We start from the raw sequence: 15,606 nt of genomic DNA, 5'->3' as shown, positions 1-15,606 counted from the left end.
GTGTAGCATTCGTGCGAGATCTTGACTAGAAATTACAAGTGTGTATGTGTGTGTGTAAATGTATTGTTTATGTTTATGCGTAATTGTAAGGATTTATTCCCGACTTGTTGCCGCATAAACTTGACAATATTTCATGCACTCAAAGCGAGCTTCCCCGAACCAACTTTGAATGCATCTCGTGTGTGTTTTTTTTGGGGAGTGTTTTTTGAGCAAAATAAGCGCCCCCAGACAAAGGTGGTGTTTTTAGTAAAGGTGCTGCCATCATATCATAATCATAATCATATTTTTCTTTTTATATATATATATAGTATATATCTATATCATATCTATCCATAATAACGAACTCGGAACAATCAATCAAATTCCTGCAATAGGCGCGTGGGGTTAGCTTTGTTTTTTGTAGTTTAGTTAAATTTGTTATGTTATTTTGTTGTTGCTGTTGCTTAAGGATGTCGTGCACTCGACATAGACCAGGATCAGGCAGTCGATGGGGTCTTGCCACCTCCTCCTCCTCCTCCCGTTCCAGTGCTGCTGCCGCTATCGCTGCTGTTGCTGCTGCTGCTGCTGGCATTGCTATTGGCCCGACGACTCTCCGCCAGAGCGGGCGTCTCCCGGCGATGGCGACGCAATGTGGAGCTGGCCGACGGCGCTGAGGAGCTCAACGCAATGTTGGCGGTAAAGGCGGCAGCTTCAGCGCGACTTGGAACAGTCAAGGTGCCACTGCTGTTGTTGGCATTTGTATTTGCATTTCCATTGCCGTTGCTGCTGCTAGCGCCGTTCGCTGTGGCAGCGGCGAAGGACTCGCTGATGCTGCTGAGCGGGGGTCATAAGTTCGTCGTCTGCACCAGTCCGCGCTCCAGATGGAAGCAGTCGAGCACAGCAGCGCCAACGGAGCTGCGTCTGGCCACCATCGCATTGACCACACTCCATTTGTTCAGACGCGGATCGTAGCGTTCGACGGAGTTGAGCGACGAACTGCCATCGTTGCCGCCCAAGGCAAAGAGAACGCCCTCCACTTCGACCACCTCGTGCGTGGATCTGCAGAGGAGAAATCCCAAATTAGAACTCGTATCGAAATCCCCGTCATCTCATTCTTACCTTCGCGAGTGCATCGCTGCAATCGGTTCCCAGCAGTTTCGCCGCAGATTAAAGCGTTCGCCGCTGGACATACACATTGTGCCATCGTTGCCGCCAATGCAGTAGAGATGTCCATCGGTGGAGGCGACGCCACAGCTGCTGCGTCTGGCCGTCATGCTGGGCACAGGCTGCCAGCGACCCACACGCGGATCAAAGCGCTCCACGCTCGACTGATAGTTGGTGGAATCGAAGCCACCCAAACTGTAGATTTGATTCTCCAACACAGCAAGACGACAGTAGCGACGTCTCGTGCTCATCGCTGGGCAGGAGCTCCAGATGCCTGTCAGCGGATCGTAGCGTTCCATGCTGCTGAGACAGGATGCGCCATCGTAACCGCCACAGACAAAGATCAGCCCGTCGTAGGAGCAGATGCCCAGGCAGCTGCGCTTTGTGCCCATGGGCGTAATGTTGATCCACTTGTTGGTCAACGGATTGTAGCTCTCGGCAGTGGCCAGATCACTGACGCCATCGTAGCCACCCACCACGTACAGTTGCTTGTGCAGGGATGTGACGCCGGAGCGGGAGCGACGCCACAACATGGGCGCCACCGGTGACCAGCTATTGCAGCGCGGATTGTAGACCTCGCACTCGTTGTGGATGGCAAACAAGCTGCCACCGCCCACGGCAAAGACGTATGGCTTCATGCCCTCGGGACGTCGCTCTTGGGTGCGCTGGCTGCCCATCAGACTGCGCTGCTCGGGCAGCAGATGATACTTCATGGCCTCCAGCAGCAGTTCCTTGCACTCGGAGTCGTCGCGCATCAACGTCTCCGACTCTACGCAGCTCATTAAGAAGTCACGGCTGACAAGCGGCAACCGGACATGCGACATCAGCTCGGCAATGTGCAGGCGGCGCTTGCCAAGATCGTGCTTCACCCAACTGAGCACGCCCAGAAATACTTTCTCCTCGGAACTAATGTTCAGCTGACTGTTCGAAATGAGTTCCTTGACCTCCTCGAAAGGCAACAGCAAGAACTCCTCGGTCCCCACAACCTGCTGAAAGTTTTGCAGCGCATATTTGTGAGATCTCGTGTGCAGCTCCTTGCACGAATGCGCATCCGCAAAGCTCCTAATCCCGAGACAGTTCGAGGGATGCAGCTGCCGCAGCAGAAACTTGCAGCACGCATCGCGCACCGAATGCATCTGCAGCAGTCCCGAGGCAGGCAACAGCACCTGCACATTCTGCTCCGTTATCGTAATCTCTCCCGTGTACGTGTAATCGATGAGCTGTCTTAGTGCAGCGCTGTCCACATCGTGCAGTCGCACCAATCCCTGGGTACGCTCCAGCATATCATCTGCAAAACCAAGTGAAGAGTGTGAAGGGAAAAGTGTAAAGAGTGTCTGTCAATTCCCACTTGAGGACTCACCGTTGAACATGGCGTAGAAATAGGGCGAGACGGAGGCCAACACCACACGATGTGCATTGATGGTGTCGCCACCAACCTCGAGGCGCACATCGCACAACTGCAATGAAAAGCGGAAGCAAAGACTGTCAGTCGAGACATAACATACTATGTTGCAAAGTGCACACCCTTAGACAAATCCGATTAATTACGAGTATCCTGACGATGTGCTCAACTACTACACAGTGCAGCCCCAGGCACAGTGATTCAAGTACACAGCTTTGGGACTTAACACGAATAATTGTTTTCTTAGATATAAGTAGAAATTTTATTTATGAAATTCGAAATATCAATATTAGTTCTATCTTGTTCCCTACTTTCATTTTTTGCAATATCTATTCAAAAAGTGTGAAAATAAAGTAGAAGTATAATTTCAGCTGCTAAAAAAATAAAGCAACATAAGATCCCAATATTAGTTTTATTACTTTAAGAAATACATATAAAAAAAAGTTTTATGAAATGATAATAATAATTTAATATTTTTAATTTGCAACTTTACACTTTGCGAAATGTAAAGTCAAATTAAAAGAATTTTTTAAGTTTACTTATTTAAAGCCCCCGTCTGTTCGCTGTTGAACCACTGTGCATCCTATTGAATCCCTACAAGGACTTCGTTTCAACTTCACTCGCCGAGTCACGCCACAAACTCAACCCGGTCTCCACTCGCCAGTCGCTGTGTCCTCTTGTCAAGTCAGTGCACCCGATTAATATCTATTTTTAATAGGTCTGCAACAACAATTTTGTGTAAATGTCGCTTTTTTTCCATATTTATAAAAATTGCCGCACACGTCATGCTGCCGCATTGGGCGGAGTCGCTTTTGGTTGCCGTTTGCTCCGAATTCTGGCTAAGGCCAAAGCCATTCCACCCGCTGTGCAAAATTCTGTTTTTTTTTGTATGCTTTTTTATTACTCGTATTTTCTTTATCACTAAGCGACAAATTTGCTCTATTGGCTCACCCAGCTGCCCTCGCTTGAGGCGGTCATTCAGTCATTTAGTCCGTCAGTCAGTCAGTCAGTCAGTGAGGCGTTCAAGAGGCAGGCAATTAATTTTGCCGCCTGCCTAAATGGCAATTTTTTGGGGGAAATGAAATTATGTATGCGCCATGTGAGCCACAGCTGTAAGTGGAGAGAGCGCTTGCCTCAATCACGCAATCGTTTAAGTTATACTTTAATTATGCTAACTGTTCAGCATAATTAATAGAACAGATCTTGTCACTCGAGATGCCCTTTCAATGATTTCATTTAGTTCAATTATTAGTTTCTAGATTGTTGAGCATAGATTATGAGGAACAATTTAGGGAAACTTTTCTTGGGGGGAATATTTTATCATGGATTACCTGTGCGTTTGTGCGCATCTGATTGATGGCTGCAAAGGAGGCGATGCAGTGTCCTGGATTCTGATGATGGGCCTGTGGCAAGACTTCCTCATTGGGTCCCGGTGGGCTCAGATCGCTGGGCGTCTGTGTTGAATTGTTGCTGGTGGTGGTAACATCCTCGTTGTTGCCACTCGCCTCGGCGGAGCTGCGATAAAGTGGCGACAAATACGAAATGCAAACATTGAAGCTCAGCTAAATCAAATCTCACAGATAATGGTTTATGATGATGATGATGAGTGTTTTTGGGTTGTTGTTGTTGTTGTTGTTCTTGGTATAGAACGTGAGGAGGCGACAACATGACGCCAGTCACGGACGGACTGTCATATGTTTTGGGGGTTGTTTATGCTGTGCTGAGGCGCAACTCGCCTCCCCCACAAACTCAAATTTGAGGGTTGCTTGCCGCATAAACATGAATGAAAACGTGCTCGATGTTTACTCACTGATTCGATTTGACGGGCAGAAACATTGTGGCTGAATAAAAAAACGTTGAAGCCTTGTGGTATGCCTCGTACTTTTCCACAAACCAAATTCTGATGGGGTTCTACAACATTTCCACACAGGCTTTAAAGTTGATGTTGATGCTCAGATATTCCACTTGGGTTTTTGGTCCTTCTTCTTTCGGAATGCGTGGTGGTGTGTATTCAAGGGAAAATTCCCCTAACTTTCAGTCTTTTCTTTGGCAGTTGTTTGTTTTGCTTTGTTTTGCTGTTTTTCTTGTGTTCCAGCGTGTTGCAACTGTAATGAAGCGCGTAAAGTAAAAATCAATACCTTGTAATTGTTTTACTGTCGCCCCTCGACCCAAAAAATGAAGAACGAAATGAAAAAAAAATGTGGGTCACACGTAATTTCTGGGGTGAGTGACGACAACTACATGAGATCATGCCGCCCCGAGTTTCCTGGCATGTCAATGTGAAGAGAAAGCATCTAAACAGACCGAAAAAGTAGGTTAAGTGCCGCCAATTCCACAGTTCTCTACATCTCTCGTTTCCTTTTCTCTTCGCCATGTGATTCTATTGTGCCCATTGTTGAGCTGCACCCTGGCGAATTTGGGTTAGACCGACTTTATTTGATGTGCCTCCCCTTCCCTCTCTCTCAGGATGCACAGAATGCGAATAAACCGAAACGAAACGAATGACTTGCCGCATGCAATTTGCACATTTGCCAGAACAGCAATTCTCAACTTGCTGTGGTCAGTTGGAGTTTCTTATCGCATTGTAAGCCAAGGTCTGAGGGGGACAGCGAGTACATTAAATAACAGAAAGTACATTCCGAGTTTATACTGCGCAATATGCAGAAACCACATTGGAAATTAGGGGAGGATACATCGAGAATAAGCATAAAATTCTAAATTTATAATATCTAGAAAATTAAAGTAATTGCATTAACATACAACATTTTCACTGATATTATTGTGTGCTTCTATTAAGTAAACACATCGCGTAATAACAAAATTCAACATATCGCTTTTAGAAAACTATTTACTACTTCAAACTTTATGACAACTACTTAAAAAGTTTCTCATACTTTTCCTTTCACATATTAAGTATACGCAGTGAATAATAATATATCTCTTAAGTATTATTTTGAAGAAATGTACTAAATCCCTTCAACTATGCGTAAGAAGCTTAAAATTATGTTCAATATCAATATTAAGTATACGCACTGCATTATAAAATATGTACATCTTATTTAATATTAAGTATACGCAGAGTATTTGAAAATATATTTCATTCTTTTTAAATAACTCCTTTCATTTACTTATTTTATTAAATTGTAAGCAACAAATATACAAAAAAATAAAATAAATTAAATTAAATAAGACTTCATAATGATCTCGCGCAATTGCGTCAACTTCTGCATACAATTTAATTAATATTTCTCTCGCTGATTGCAGAATTGTTTCCTGCTTTTGATTGTGATTATAAAATGTACGTTCGCGAATGCAATCAGAGTGATTAATTGGAATAATATTGCTTGTCGGAGTAAACAATTGTTATTGCTGTCAAAAAGAATACAAAAAGTACACGGCAAGAAATTTTTGAGGAAGCCAAGATTAATATGCATGAAATATTCAAGCTTTATGATCACTTTGAAAGTATGCGCTCATGCATAAACTTTCGATTCAAGAGTATTTCAGAGTCTCGTTTGTTGTGCACTTGTTTTTATTTTATGGGTTTGTGACAAATGTTTACTTTATGGCTGGCCATGCAATAAACACAACCCAATGCATTCGGGGCAGATTATGCAAATAAACGAAAAGCTTTGCTTATTTTTATACTCGCACTCGTATTTGCGGCATATGGAACCTTCTCTCTGTCTTTTCTCCCTCTCTCTTTCTCTTTTTCTCTGTCCGTCGCTGTCGCACGGTGGGCAATATCACGCTTGGAAAGTTCTGGGGTCAACAAAACGTGGCCAGACAGACGGCAGCAGCGACATGTGTGAAATCAACGTCACGAATTTTAACGCTGCATTAACAAAACGACAGCAGCAACAATACAAGAGTGCCGCAGCAAAAACAGTAACAACAACTACAATAATAGCAAATAGCGATATAAACAACAACAACAACAGCTACAATAACATCATTTAACAAATTACAACAAAGTAAGACACATACAAAAAAAAAATTTCACTTTGCGCACTTGGCGCAACAAACAGCAACAAATTAACGACAATTTTCGGTTTTAGTTTTAGCTGCTTTTTTATTTTTTTTTTTTGTGTTTTGTTTTTATCTCAGCAACAACAACAAGCACCTAGCAACAACAACAACAACAACAACAACAATTGAACCCGGCGATCTGCTATGCTTGAGGGCGCAATGGTGCTGGAGGGCAATGGCCGTTTATAGACCTATAGCTGCCCCCTATCACGCGGCGTACAAAGAAGCCCCATTAGGTGCTTATTACTACAGCAGACGCACACCCCAACACACACACACACACACTCGAAGACACACACATTCGCACTGTTTCGCACCCCAATTGCATCTGTTGCAAAACGGACTTGACACAGAAGCTGGCGTTGGCGTGGGATTGCCACAGTTGCCAATTCGCATGCATTTATTGTGAGATCTTTGTTTAGGGCACACTTTAGGGGGTCAGTTCCACATGTCGTATGCGCATTGTGTGTGTAATTAAAGCAGTTCATCAGGGTCGGACACTGTTTACCGTTACGCTTTGCGGTTGTTTATCTCAGTGACAACTTGCTTGGACTAACAGTTTATGCGGTTTGCTTAACCTAACTCAAAGCGGCAAACATTACACTCACACAAAAAAAGAACAACTTATTTATTTAGTCAACTAATTCTAAACTTAATGAGTAATAAATAAGTATGACAATGCTTTCTCTCAGTGCATGCACACACAAAGGGCATTTAATTAATTGTGAGTTGTTGTCGCTTTTTTTGTGTGCTGGCAAGAGGAAGTGAAGGTGCTGCATATATCCTTCAAAAATACCCAGTTTTGGCCAGTAAATCACATGAACAACAAGCCAAAATAAAGTCAAACAAGCGTTTAACACTCATCTTTCTGCGGAACCGTGTATTTAAGCATGTGCTGGGGTGTGTTTATGTATGAAATTCAAATTAACAAGCAAATGAGCCGAAAAAAAAAACACACACACACACACAATAAGAAAAAAACGAATGCGCCACACGTAGCCCACAGCAGAAGCAGTTAACGAGATCTAAAGCCGAGTTGAAGTTGGCTCCCGGCAAACCATTCAGTAATATTTTAACGGCTGGCGACAAAAAAAAAATATATTGTGCAAACATTGAACCGGTTGTAGTTGTATTAGAATATTTCGTTTCTTTCTTTTTTTGTCTTTTTTTTCTCATTTTCGTTTACGTTTTCATTATTTTTGTAACGTTTTATTCGTTTTCTTTTGCTTGGCTCATTTGGCATTTGTTTATGCTCCACGTGATGCCAACTTAACCAAATGCAGTTGGCAACTGTAACCGATTCTTGCACGCTTCATTGATGATTAATCGCAACACCGACTAATGCAATTATCTAAGATCATCAAGGTCAACCAGTTTCGGGTCATGCAGTGTGACGGAAATGAGCCGGAATAAGCCAACTCAGCTTCAATTACGGCTAAAATCAATGACTAAGATATATGCATATATTCAAAGTATATTATCAGAGTTACGTTAGTGTCTTAATCGGAAAATATAGGTGGAATTTAGAACATTTTAATAAAAGTAAATTAATAAGCATAAATAAAATACTTTCAATATTCTAATGCAACACCTTTGAAATACAACAAATTCTAAAATATACAAACTAAATTCATTTTAACATTTATTCTTCTTTATTCACATTGTATAAAGCGGAACTTGGTCTACTCCCGCTCTATCTATACGGCCTAGAAATGTTTAGCACATTCTTTATGGAGCCTCTTGAAGCGCCCCCAACGTGCGTTTCGAGTGCCAATGCGTGCTAGGCGAAAAAAAAAGAATACACGAAAAACAAGAAAACAAAAAAAATGACAGTCGAGAGCGTGACCAAATATGGGAGGACTGTACTGTAGGTAGTTGGGCTGCCAGCTAGAGCCAGATGTGTGCCAAGTAAACAGTGAACAGCTAACAACTAACAGCTCCCACAGGCGGCGAACGATTTCTAATGCGTTAAGCATACGCAGCGTATGCCGCAATTAATGTAACTGCTGTTTATTCTTGGCCACTGTCTGATTGCCCATGGTCAACAAGCGGACCCAGAGTGTGAGAGAATCGCACTCACTCAATGAAAGTGAGTAGCTCAAGGTAAGGATTGGGTTGCAATTGACACCCCTCGATGTCGTTACTGTTGCTGCTGCTGCTGCTGCTGTTATCACACTCGAAGTGTTTGTGTGCCGGCGTTTTTATTTTCGTTGCGGGTCGTCAACCTGCCGCTGTCGCAGTCGCAGCGCGGGAAATGTGAAAACAGCCGTTTTGTGTTTTTGTCGCGTCTGCGCATGACTTTGAAGCACGGAGAAGCTCCTGCCCAGTGCAGCGGCAGCAGCAGCAGCAGCAGCAGCAGCGACATGAACTCCAACTCCTCCAACCCCACAAAATTTTCACAGAGTTTCACATTAACTTACTGCCGCACCTTATTCCCTAAGTGTTTGCTCCTTGTTTTGCTTTGGTAGTTAAGCTTCAATTACATTTGCTAACGGCACTTGAACTGCTTCCGGTATCCGTATCCTTTTGCCCAATTGCAGCATTAACTCCTGCTGCTCAAGCACAAAAAACACACTAACTAATTTCAACTGCTGTTAAGCCAATTATTTAGTTGCTGCCTGCGTCGCGTGGACAACTTCCTCGTATTGGGCAACTCTGCGCGGCCAACAACTTAACGGCACGAAAGCTCAGACGCGACTGAGCACAACTTCGGCATCGGCACAGAGAGTCTCGATAAAACTGTGAGTTTGCCAGTGGCGTGGAAGCTAGATTGCTCGAATCCCCTTTGCTGAGCAAGTTTTTGTAACACTTAATTTCACACACACATATTGCTCTCTATATACCCATTTAATTGTTAGAGCACAAAACAATTAATTTTTTATGAATTACACCAAGTTTTTGCATTTAAAAATTGTTTTACGGAATTCGTTACAGTTACACTGTTATACTCAATTTGGCACTGTCAGTAAGCAAGCAAAGCTGGGGTCAAGATATACTAAAATGCAGAAGGGCTGCAAAAGCTACCTGGTTACACTTAATATGGTATATTTTCAAATCGCCATTTTGGCTCGCTAGTTCAAATCGTTTGGTATATTTGAGCTTTTCTTAAGAGCACTTTTCTGCGATTTATGAAAACAAATAAAGCGAGTGATTTTCTGAAGCCAATGGAAATGAAAGTTTTAAATGACAGCTCAACTTCGCTCTTCTGGTTTTGTTTAGTATTTTTATAGTACAAAGCCGTGTTCATATCGGTTTTGTATTAAAAATGCCTATTTAAGTCAAAATTGCATAGAAAGCGCCATTAAAATAATATAATTTGCTGAATACAAACTATGCAGTTTGAGTTTTTATGTGAAAATTACCAGAGGAATTGAGTGATAAAAACATGCTAGTAAAACTTTCCGTAATTTTTCTATTTTCAATGTGCAAATTTATTATTTCATCTTATTAGTAGTTTATTTTGATTTCTTTAAAATTCAAAACAAAAACTCGCTCATTAACCAGAGAAATCAAAAATGCCTAAATATCTTATTAAGTTATACTGTTGAAGAAGAGACTTGTTGTCCGTGTTAGTTTATTATTGCGATTATTAATGCAAGATTAATGCGTATACGTAATAACGAAAGCCTTTATTGGTTCGGTCCTGATAATAAGGTTCCTGCATGATTAATAGGGTTTCTTAAGTATATTTTATAATTTAATTTTAAATTTGAACAGACGGACTGGTGCGAAAATTTGCAAATTAAAATAATTAAAATTATCAATTATATTTTATTTTAACATAATTTCTTAATAAATAATGGCGAACAAATAGTTAAATATGTTTGAAAGTATACACCTAACATTACATTAGAAATTAATATAAATATTTATTATCGCAATGCCAAGTATACTTTGGCATTAGTGAACAACTTATTACTAATATAATAACATAATTTCTTAATAAATAATGGCGAACAAATAGTTAAATGTGTTTGAAAATATACACCTAACATTACATTAGAAATTAATATAAATATTTATTATCGCAATGCCAAGTATACTCTGGCATAGGTGAACAACTTAATACTAATAGGGGTAAGTTATTTATAGGTTATTGTGGTCACATTTAATTCTGATAGTATGTTACAATTTGTAAATAAGGCTCTACACTAGTATACGTATCATTATATTATTATATTCTACATTATTATGAGAGAAGTACTTATGTATACGAGGAATACTTTAACTGAACTGCAACTTCAAGAGCTAGCAGAGATAGATCGCTTCGTAAATATCAGAATTGAATGTGCCGAGTTTCCTTCCCTTTTCATGCCAAAGAACTAAATTAAGTGAAAGTAGGAAAATTAGCAAAGTGTTGGAAAACTTTTAAATGGTTTTTGCTGAAAGTTCTGCTGTTGCGCTTGCTGTTGTTATTGGCCATTAACTCGCTGTGCGCGTTACAAAGAAGCTGCCGCTGTCCACAAGTCTAATTAGATTGTATGCAGGCCCCCAAGTGGCAAGTGGGGAGTGATAAGTGGCAAAAGGCAAGTAGTAACCGGCTAGTGGCAAGGACATAGCACAGCCTCAAAGGTAAACGGACATGTTGTATGCAGAGTAATCGACAACAAAGCAGATGACATACAAGAGATGGCCAGCCAAACCACTAGCCACTGACCCAATTATGTAAATGCTGTAAAAATGTTTCTTTCAAAGGCAACAGCATGCCTTTGACGTCACATTGGGGACATTCGACAGGTGCAAAGGTAAAGAGTGAACAAAAAAAATAAGTAAGAAAATTCTGAAATTCAATATGAAATGCAAAAAAAAAAAAACAGAAAACGAACGTTACGCAATATGACTGGATAATTGTGCGTGATGCCACACTTGAATCCCTTTTAGCACACCTGAGCCTTATTGCCGATACACGAGTGCAAACTGAGATGCTGAACGGGATTAAAAATGAAAATGGTACTTAGGACACCACTGCGACTGCCCACTTTCATTCACAAATTGGCCAATTGCCATTGAAAGCTCGAGTCGCGTCTCAAATATCCAACTAATGTGACGACTGCGCCTGCTGCGCATGCCTCCAAATGCCACCTGCCACCTACCATTTGCCACTTGCCACTTGCCACCTGCTAACTTCTAGCTGCAGGTTGCCATCGCCTTCGTGGCCATCCCCTCGGGCAACAGGTACACGTACTTGGGGCTATAAAAACGGACCAACCTGTCGCATTCGCCGTTAGTCGCACTTACATCGCTGTGGCACGTGATCGGCAGCTTCCACTTGAGTTCTGTCTCTAATAAAAATTTGTGAATTTCACTTTTCGGTTCGCTGAGATGTTTCTCAATATTCTTTACCCAACGCGGGCCCTATTAACTCACAAAATGTAAAAACCAGCCCGAGCTGCTTCATCCTCGACACCAACACCAAAAAAAAGGATAATGGCGTTTCTATATCTGACTTTAAGTCGGCGCATTTCACTGCTATTACTGTTGATGGCAGGTGAGTTTGAGTTGTATTACTTATGATTGAATTTTCACAATATACATATATTTAAAGTTCCTCTGACTTATCAGGAGCTCTTAAATTAATATATTTTTTTTTGAATCCTTAGCTCGCACAAATCTTGCTGTCTAAAGTATTTTTAATTTTACAAATTATAAAATAAAAGCTAAATGCTTGTTGTAATTAGAAAATCCAAAATCCACTTTTTCCCATTACTGTCAAATGTCAATTGAACGTGATAAGAACACAATTTAAAGATTGATTATTCTTAGATGAAATAGAAATGAGAGAACAACATTTTTAAATAAAACCCGCATTCGATTAGCTAAAATATTAAAGGCCATATCGATAAGGTTATTGCTCAAAATAGACACTAGCCAAAATATTAATTTTTTCAGATATTAATCCTGCATTAAGTAAGTTTCTATTGTTTCTAAGTTTTTATAGAAATGTAATCATTTTGAAGCAAATAGATATATGTATATAAAATTTAATTAAATTTCATATCAACATTTTAAGTAGTTTTCGACAGTAGAAACATTTATCTAGATGCATTATTCGTTTTAAACACAAGCTACATCTTGCTATCTACTTAAGTATTAACCCACTAGGAAAATTAATTAATTCGATTAATTCAATGCCTTTCGCGAGTATCAGCAATTAAAATCTGCAGGGTTCGAACGGAAATTGAACATCCGGTTCAGTCTCGAGAACATTCATATTATTCCCTGAGGCACAGTCAATTAACGTAACGTTGTTCCACAGCCGCACCAATGCGCCTGGGGGTCATCGCAGTGATGGCGGCCGAAGCTCAGGTGGAGGCGGATGCGGATGCGTCGAGGGCGCTGGCTGCCTGGAACTGGCCAATGGAAATGGCAAAAACCTCATACCGTCATTTGGTAGACAGCGGAAGCCCTTTGCCGAAAATTGAAGCTGAGGAAATGGCTCCCGAATTTGAGAATGAGTTGGCGCAACCATTTAATTTCCCACCGTTTCCGATGCCCTTGAACCGACGCTGGCGCCTTTGGCGACAACGGTACAACAAGCATCTGAAGGAGTTGCAGGTGCAACAGAGATGGTTGGGCGACCTGCAATCTCCGGCCATTGTCTCCACATCGAAACTAAAACGTAACCACCAATTATTCCCAGCAAATGAAGATGATGCAAATGCCAATGACGAAAAGGCCACAGAGCAGCACGAAATGAAACGCGAACCGTCCGACTACAGAGGACCACTTTATAGGCCCTCTATCAGTGCTGGTGGGTAGGCTTTCCGGGGGCGCTCCGTGTGTCACTTGCGGTTTGCTAAGTGTTCGATTCTCTTCCAGGAGTCATGACCAATCTAGGTGACTTCTTCAAGCAGCTCAAGGCGAACGTGCACTTTGCCGAACATTCACATCAGCTCGGCGAGGGTGAATCTCAGCTACTCGAGGGTCTGCATCCGTATCCCTTGGAGCCGCCAAGCGATACAGCCGATGATGCCGATTATGATTCTGGGCAGCCGCCAGATCGCAACTCAAACAAATTACTGCAGTCTGTGCGGAGCTATCGACCCTCGCAAAAGATTCGATCGCTGGTGTCCCGCAATCCGAATGGGTATCGGGGTTCCCAATTCATTGACCCCAGCTACATGTGGCTGGGTTTGGGTAAATGACCATAGGCCTCCATCAGCCAACAACCATGAGGTCACAACGATTAAATGCGCTGCGTGTAACATTCCCCCGAAGTCCAGCCCCCAATTTTTCAACAATTCAATTTATCTCTATGTGTACATATGTATTTACGTATTTGTGTATTTATTGTAGTGTGTATTAAAAAATATTATTGAAATAAAAATAGCCCCATAAAATAGCAATCGAAGTGTGTACTGCTTTAAATTGCTTTGTTGTTCATTTGATTTTTTTCACCAAATATATTTCCACAAATTCATGTTTCAGTATAGTAGGAACAATTCCCAGTAAATTTGTTAAGCTTTCTTTTCCAAAGTTAGACTCTAACATATATATTGGATTTATTGGATTGCAGCTACTTCAGTGTACACTGCTTCTGAGTGTTCGGTTCGTTCATTGCTCGTTTTAATTATACCCGCTACCCATAGGGTAGAAGGGTATTATAACTTTGTGCCGGCAGGAAATGTATGTAACAGCTAGAAGGAGGCATCTCCGACCCTATAAAGTATATATATTCTTGATCAGCGTCAACAGCCGAGACGATATAGCCATGTCCGTCTGTCCGTCTGTCCGTCTGTGTGTCTGTCCGTCTGTCCGTCTGTCCGTCCGTCCGTATGAACACCTAGATCTCAGAGACTATAAGAGATAGAGCTATAATTTTTTTTCGACAGCATTTGTTATGTTTGCACGCAGATCAAGTTTGTTTCAAATTTTTGCCACGCCCACTTCCGCCCCCGCAAATCAAAAAAATCGAATAACAAGCGTAATTTTAAAGCTAGAGTTGCGAATTTTGGTATATAGTATAATTACTACAGTATTTATGATTCCTGAAAATTTGGTTGCGATCAGATAAAAATTGTGGAAGTTGTTAAACAATACTTTTGTATGGGCAAAAACGCCTACTTACTAGGGGTCTTAGTTGCTTTGGCCGACAATCTGGTACATTGTGCCGTCTATGGTATATTTTGAATGGTGTGCTGTATCAATATACCAAACATACCATTTGGTATATTTTTAGTATTTTTTAGTATTTTCGGTATATTTTGAAAATAATACCGCAATATTTTGCCCCTATTAAAAATGGGTAGCGGGTATCTCACAGTCGAGCACACTCGACTGTAACTTTCTTACTTGTTTTTATATGCAGTGAGTAGATAGCAAAGTAAATATAACATACGAGTGCTGAAAAATATGAACAATATTAAAATGCTAAAATAATAAAACGGTTAAAGGTTAGGTGAAATTATAATTATTTGAAATAGGTTTGTATGTGAAATCATAGTAGGATTATTTTTAAAATTATTAGTTATTAGCTATTAGCTATTAGTTTACCCAACGCTTAATCAAAATAGTGTATTCATTCTTCATAACAAAAAATAACTTACCCAATTTTAATACTTTTAAAAAACTTAAAAATTGAAATTCCTTTAAATCATCAGACATTACAAACAAAAAGAATGATAATGTCAAAACGTTAATAAAAATATCAATTGCATTTAGGATCAATCAAGGCAATATCCTTAAAAGGCGTTTCTGGGTTTCAATTAAAGTAAAAATTCAGTTAAATAAATACATGATTTTTGACGTCAGCCGTACCTTCCTAATATCGGAGACAAGCAAAACTGACAGCACACCATTGATAACAGTTTCCACTAAGTAGATGTAAACGAAAACGATTACAGCTAATGAAAAACGAATTTTGCAATTTAATATCTAATAATGTCAAAAATTTTTAATTTAATTTATCTCAAACCCACGCGCCTTTTTTCTTTGATATCCTCATTTTCTGGAATCCAGAATTCGTTCAGAACATCAGCAAAATTATTTATATTTAATGTTAGATGACCCAAAGCAAAGCTTAGCTAGATCAA

General features: G+C 40.7%; 2 protein-coding genes across 3 annotated transcripts; one reads left to right on the top strand and one right to left on the bottom strand.

Annotated features, from left to right (window-relative positions):
• Positions 1-301: 301 nt before the first annotated feature.
• LOC133845980 (kelch-like protein 17) lies at positions 302-9,276 on the bottom strand. The gene is made up of 6 exons (XM_062280679.1): positions 9,003-9,276; positions 4,356-4,650; positions 3,877-4,060; positions 2,504-2,600; positions 1,099-2,431; positions 302-1,038 (listed from the first exon to the last, which is right to left on the bottom strand). Exons 2-6 carry the CDS (start codon positions 4,379-4,381, stop codon positions 825-827), a joined length of 1,854 nt encoding a protein of 617 aa, XP_062136663.1. The 5' UTR covers positions 4,382-4,650; positions 9,003-9,276; the 3' UTR covers positions 302-824.
• Positions 9,277-10,871: 1,595 nt separating this feature from the next.
• Positions 10,872-13,914, top strand: LOC133845328 (uncharacterized). Of its 2 annotated transcripts, none has more exons than XM_062279761.1 (3): positions 10,872-12,062; positions 12,831-13,325; positions 13,397-13,914. In XM_062279761.1, exons 1-3 carry the CDS (start codon positions 12,002-12,004, stop codon positions 13,717-13,719), a joined length of 879 nt encoding a protein of 292 aa, XP_062135745.1. In that variant the 5' UTR covers positions 10,872-12,001; the 3' UTR covers positions 13,720-13,914. The 2 variants fall into 2 exon arrangements, with proteins under 2 accessions (XP_062135745.1, XP_062135744.1); XM_062279760.1 differs by having other exon boundaries at positions 10,877-12,062; positions 13,394-13,914.
• The last annotated feature ends 1,692 nt before the right edge of the window (positions 13,915-15,606 follow it).

Source organism: Drosophila sulfurigaster, chromosome 3, assembly GCF_023558435.1.
Source record: "Drosophila sulfurigaster albostrigata strain 15112-1811.04 chromosome 3, ASM2355843v2, whole genome shotgun sequence".
Lineage (NCBI taxonomy): Eukaryota > Metazoa > Arthropoda > Insecta > Diptera > Drosophilidae > Drosophila > Drosophila sulfurigaster.
Note: the sequence above shows the minus strand (reverse complement) of the source record. Positions and strands in the feature narration are given on the sequence as shown.

What these genes read in the sequence shown, in the direction of transcription:
- LOC133845980 (XM_062280679.1), bottom strand. Translation starts at nt 4,381, where the DNA reads ATGTTTCTGCCCGTCAAATCGAATCA. An exon ending in AGATGCGCACAAACGCACAG is followed by an intron (nt 2,601 to 3,876) that starts GTAATCCATGAT and finishes TTTTCATTGCAG; the next exon opens with TTGTGCGATGTGCGCCTCGA. An exon ending in TTTCTACGCCATGTTCAACG is followed by an intron (nt 2,432 to 2,503) that starts GTGAGTCCTCAA and finishes TTGGTTTTGCAG; the next exon opens with ATGATATGCTGGAGCGTACC.
- LOC133845328 (XM_062279760.1), top strand. Translation starts at nt 12,002, where the DNA reads ATGGCGTTTCTATATCTGACTTTAAGTCGGCGCATTTCACTGCTATTA. An exon ending in GCTATTACTGTTGATGGCAG is followed by an intron (nt 12,063 to 12,830) that starts GTGAGTTTGAGT and finishes GTTGTTCCACAG; the next exon opens with CCGCACCAATGCGCCTGGGG. An exon ending in TAGGCCCTCTATCAGTGCTG is followed by an intron (nt 13,326 to 13,393) that starts GTGGGTAGGCTT and finishes ATTCTCTTCCAG; the next exon opens with GAGTCATGACCAATCTAGGT.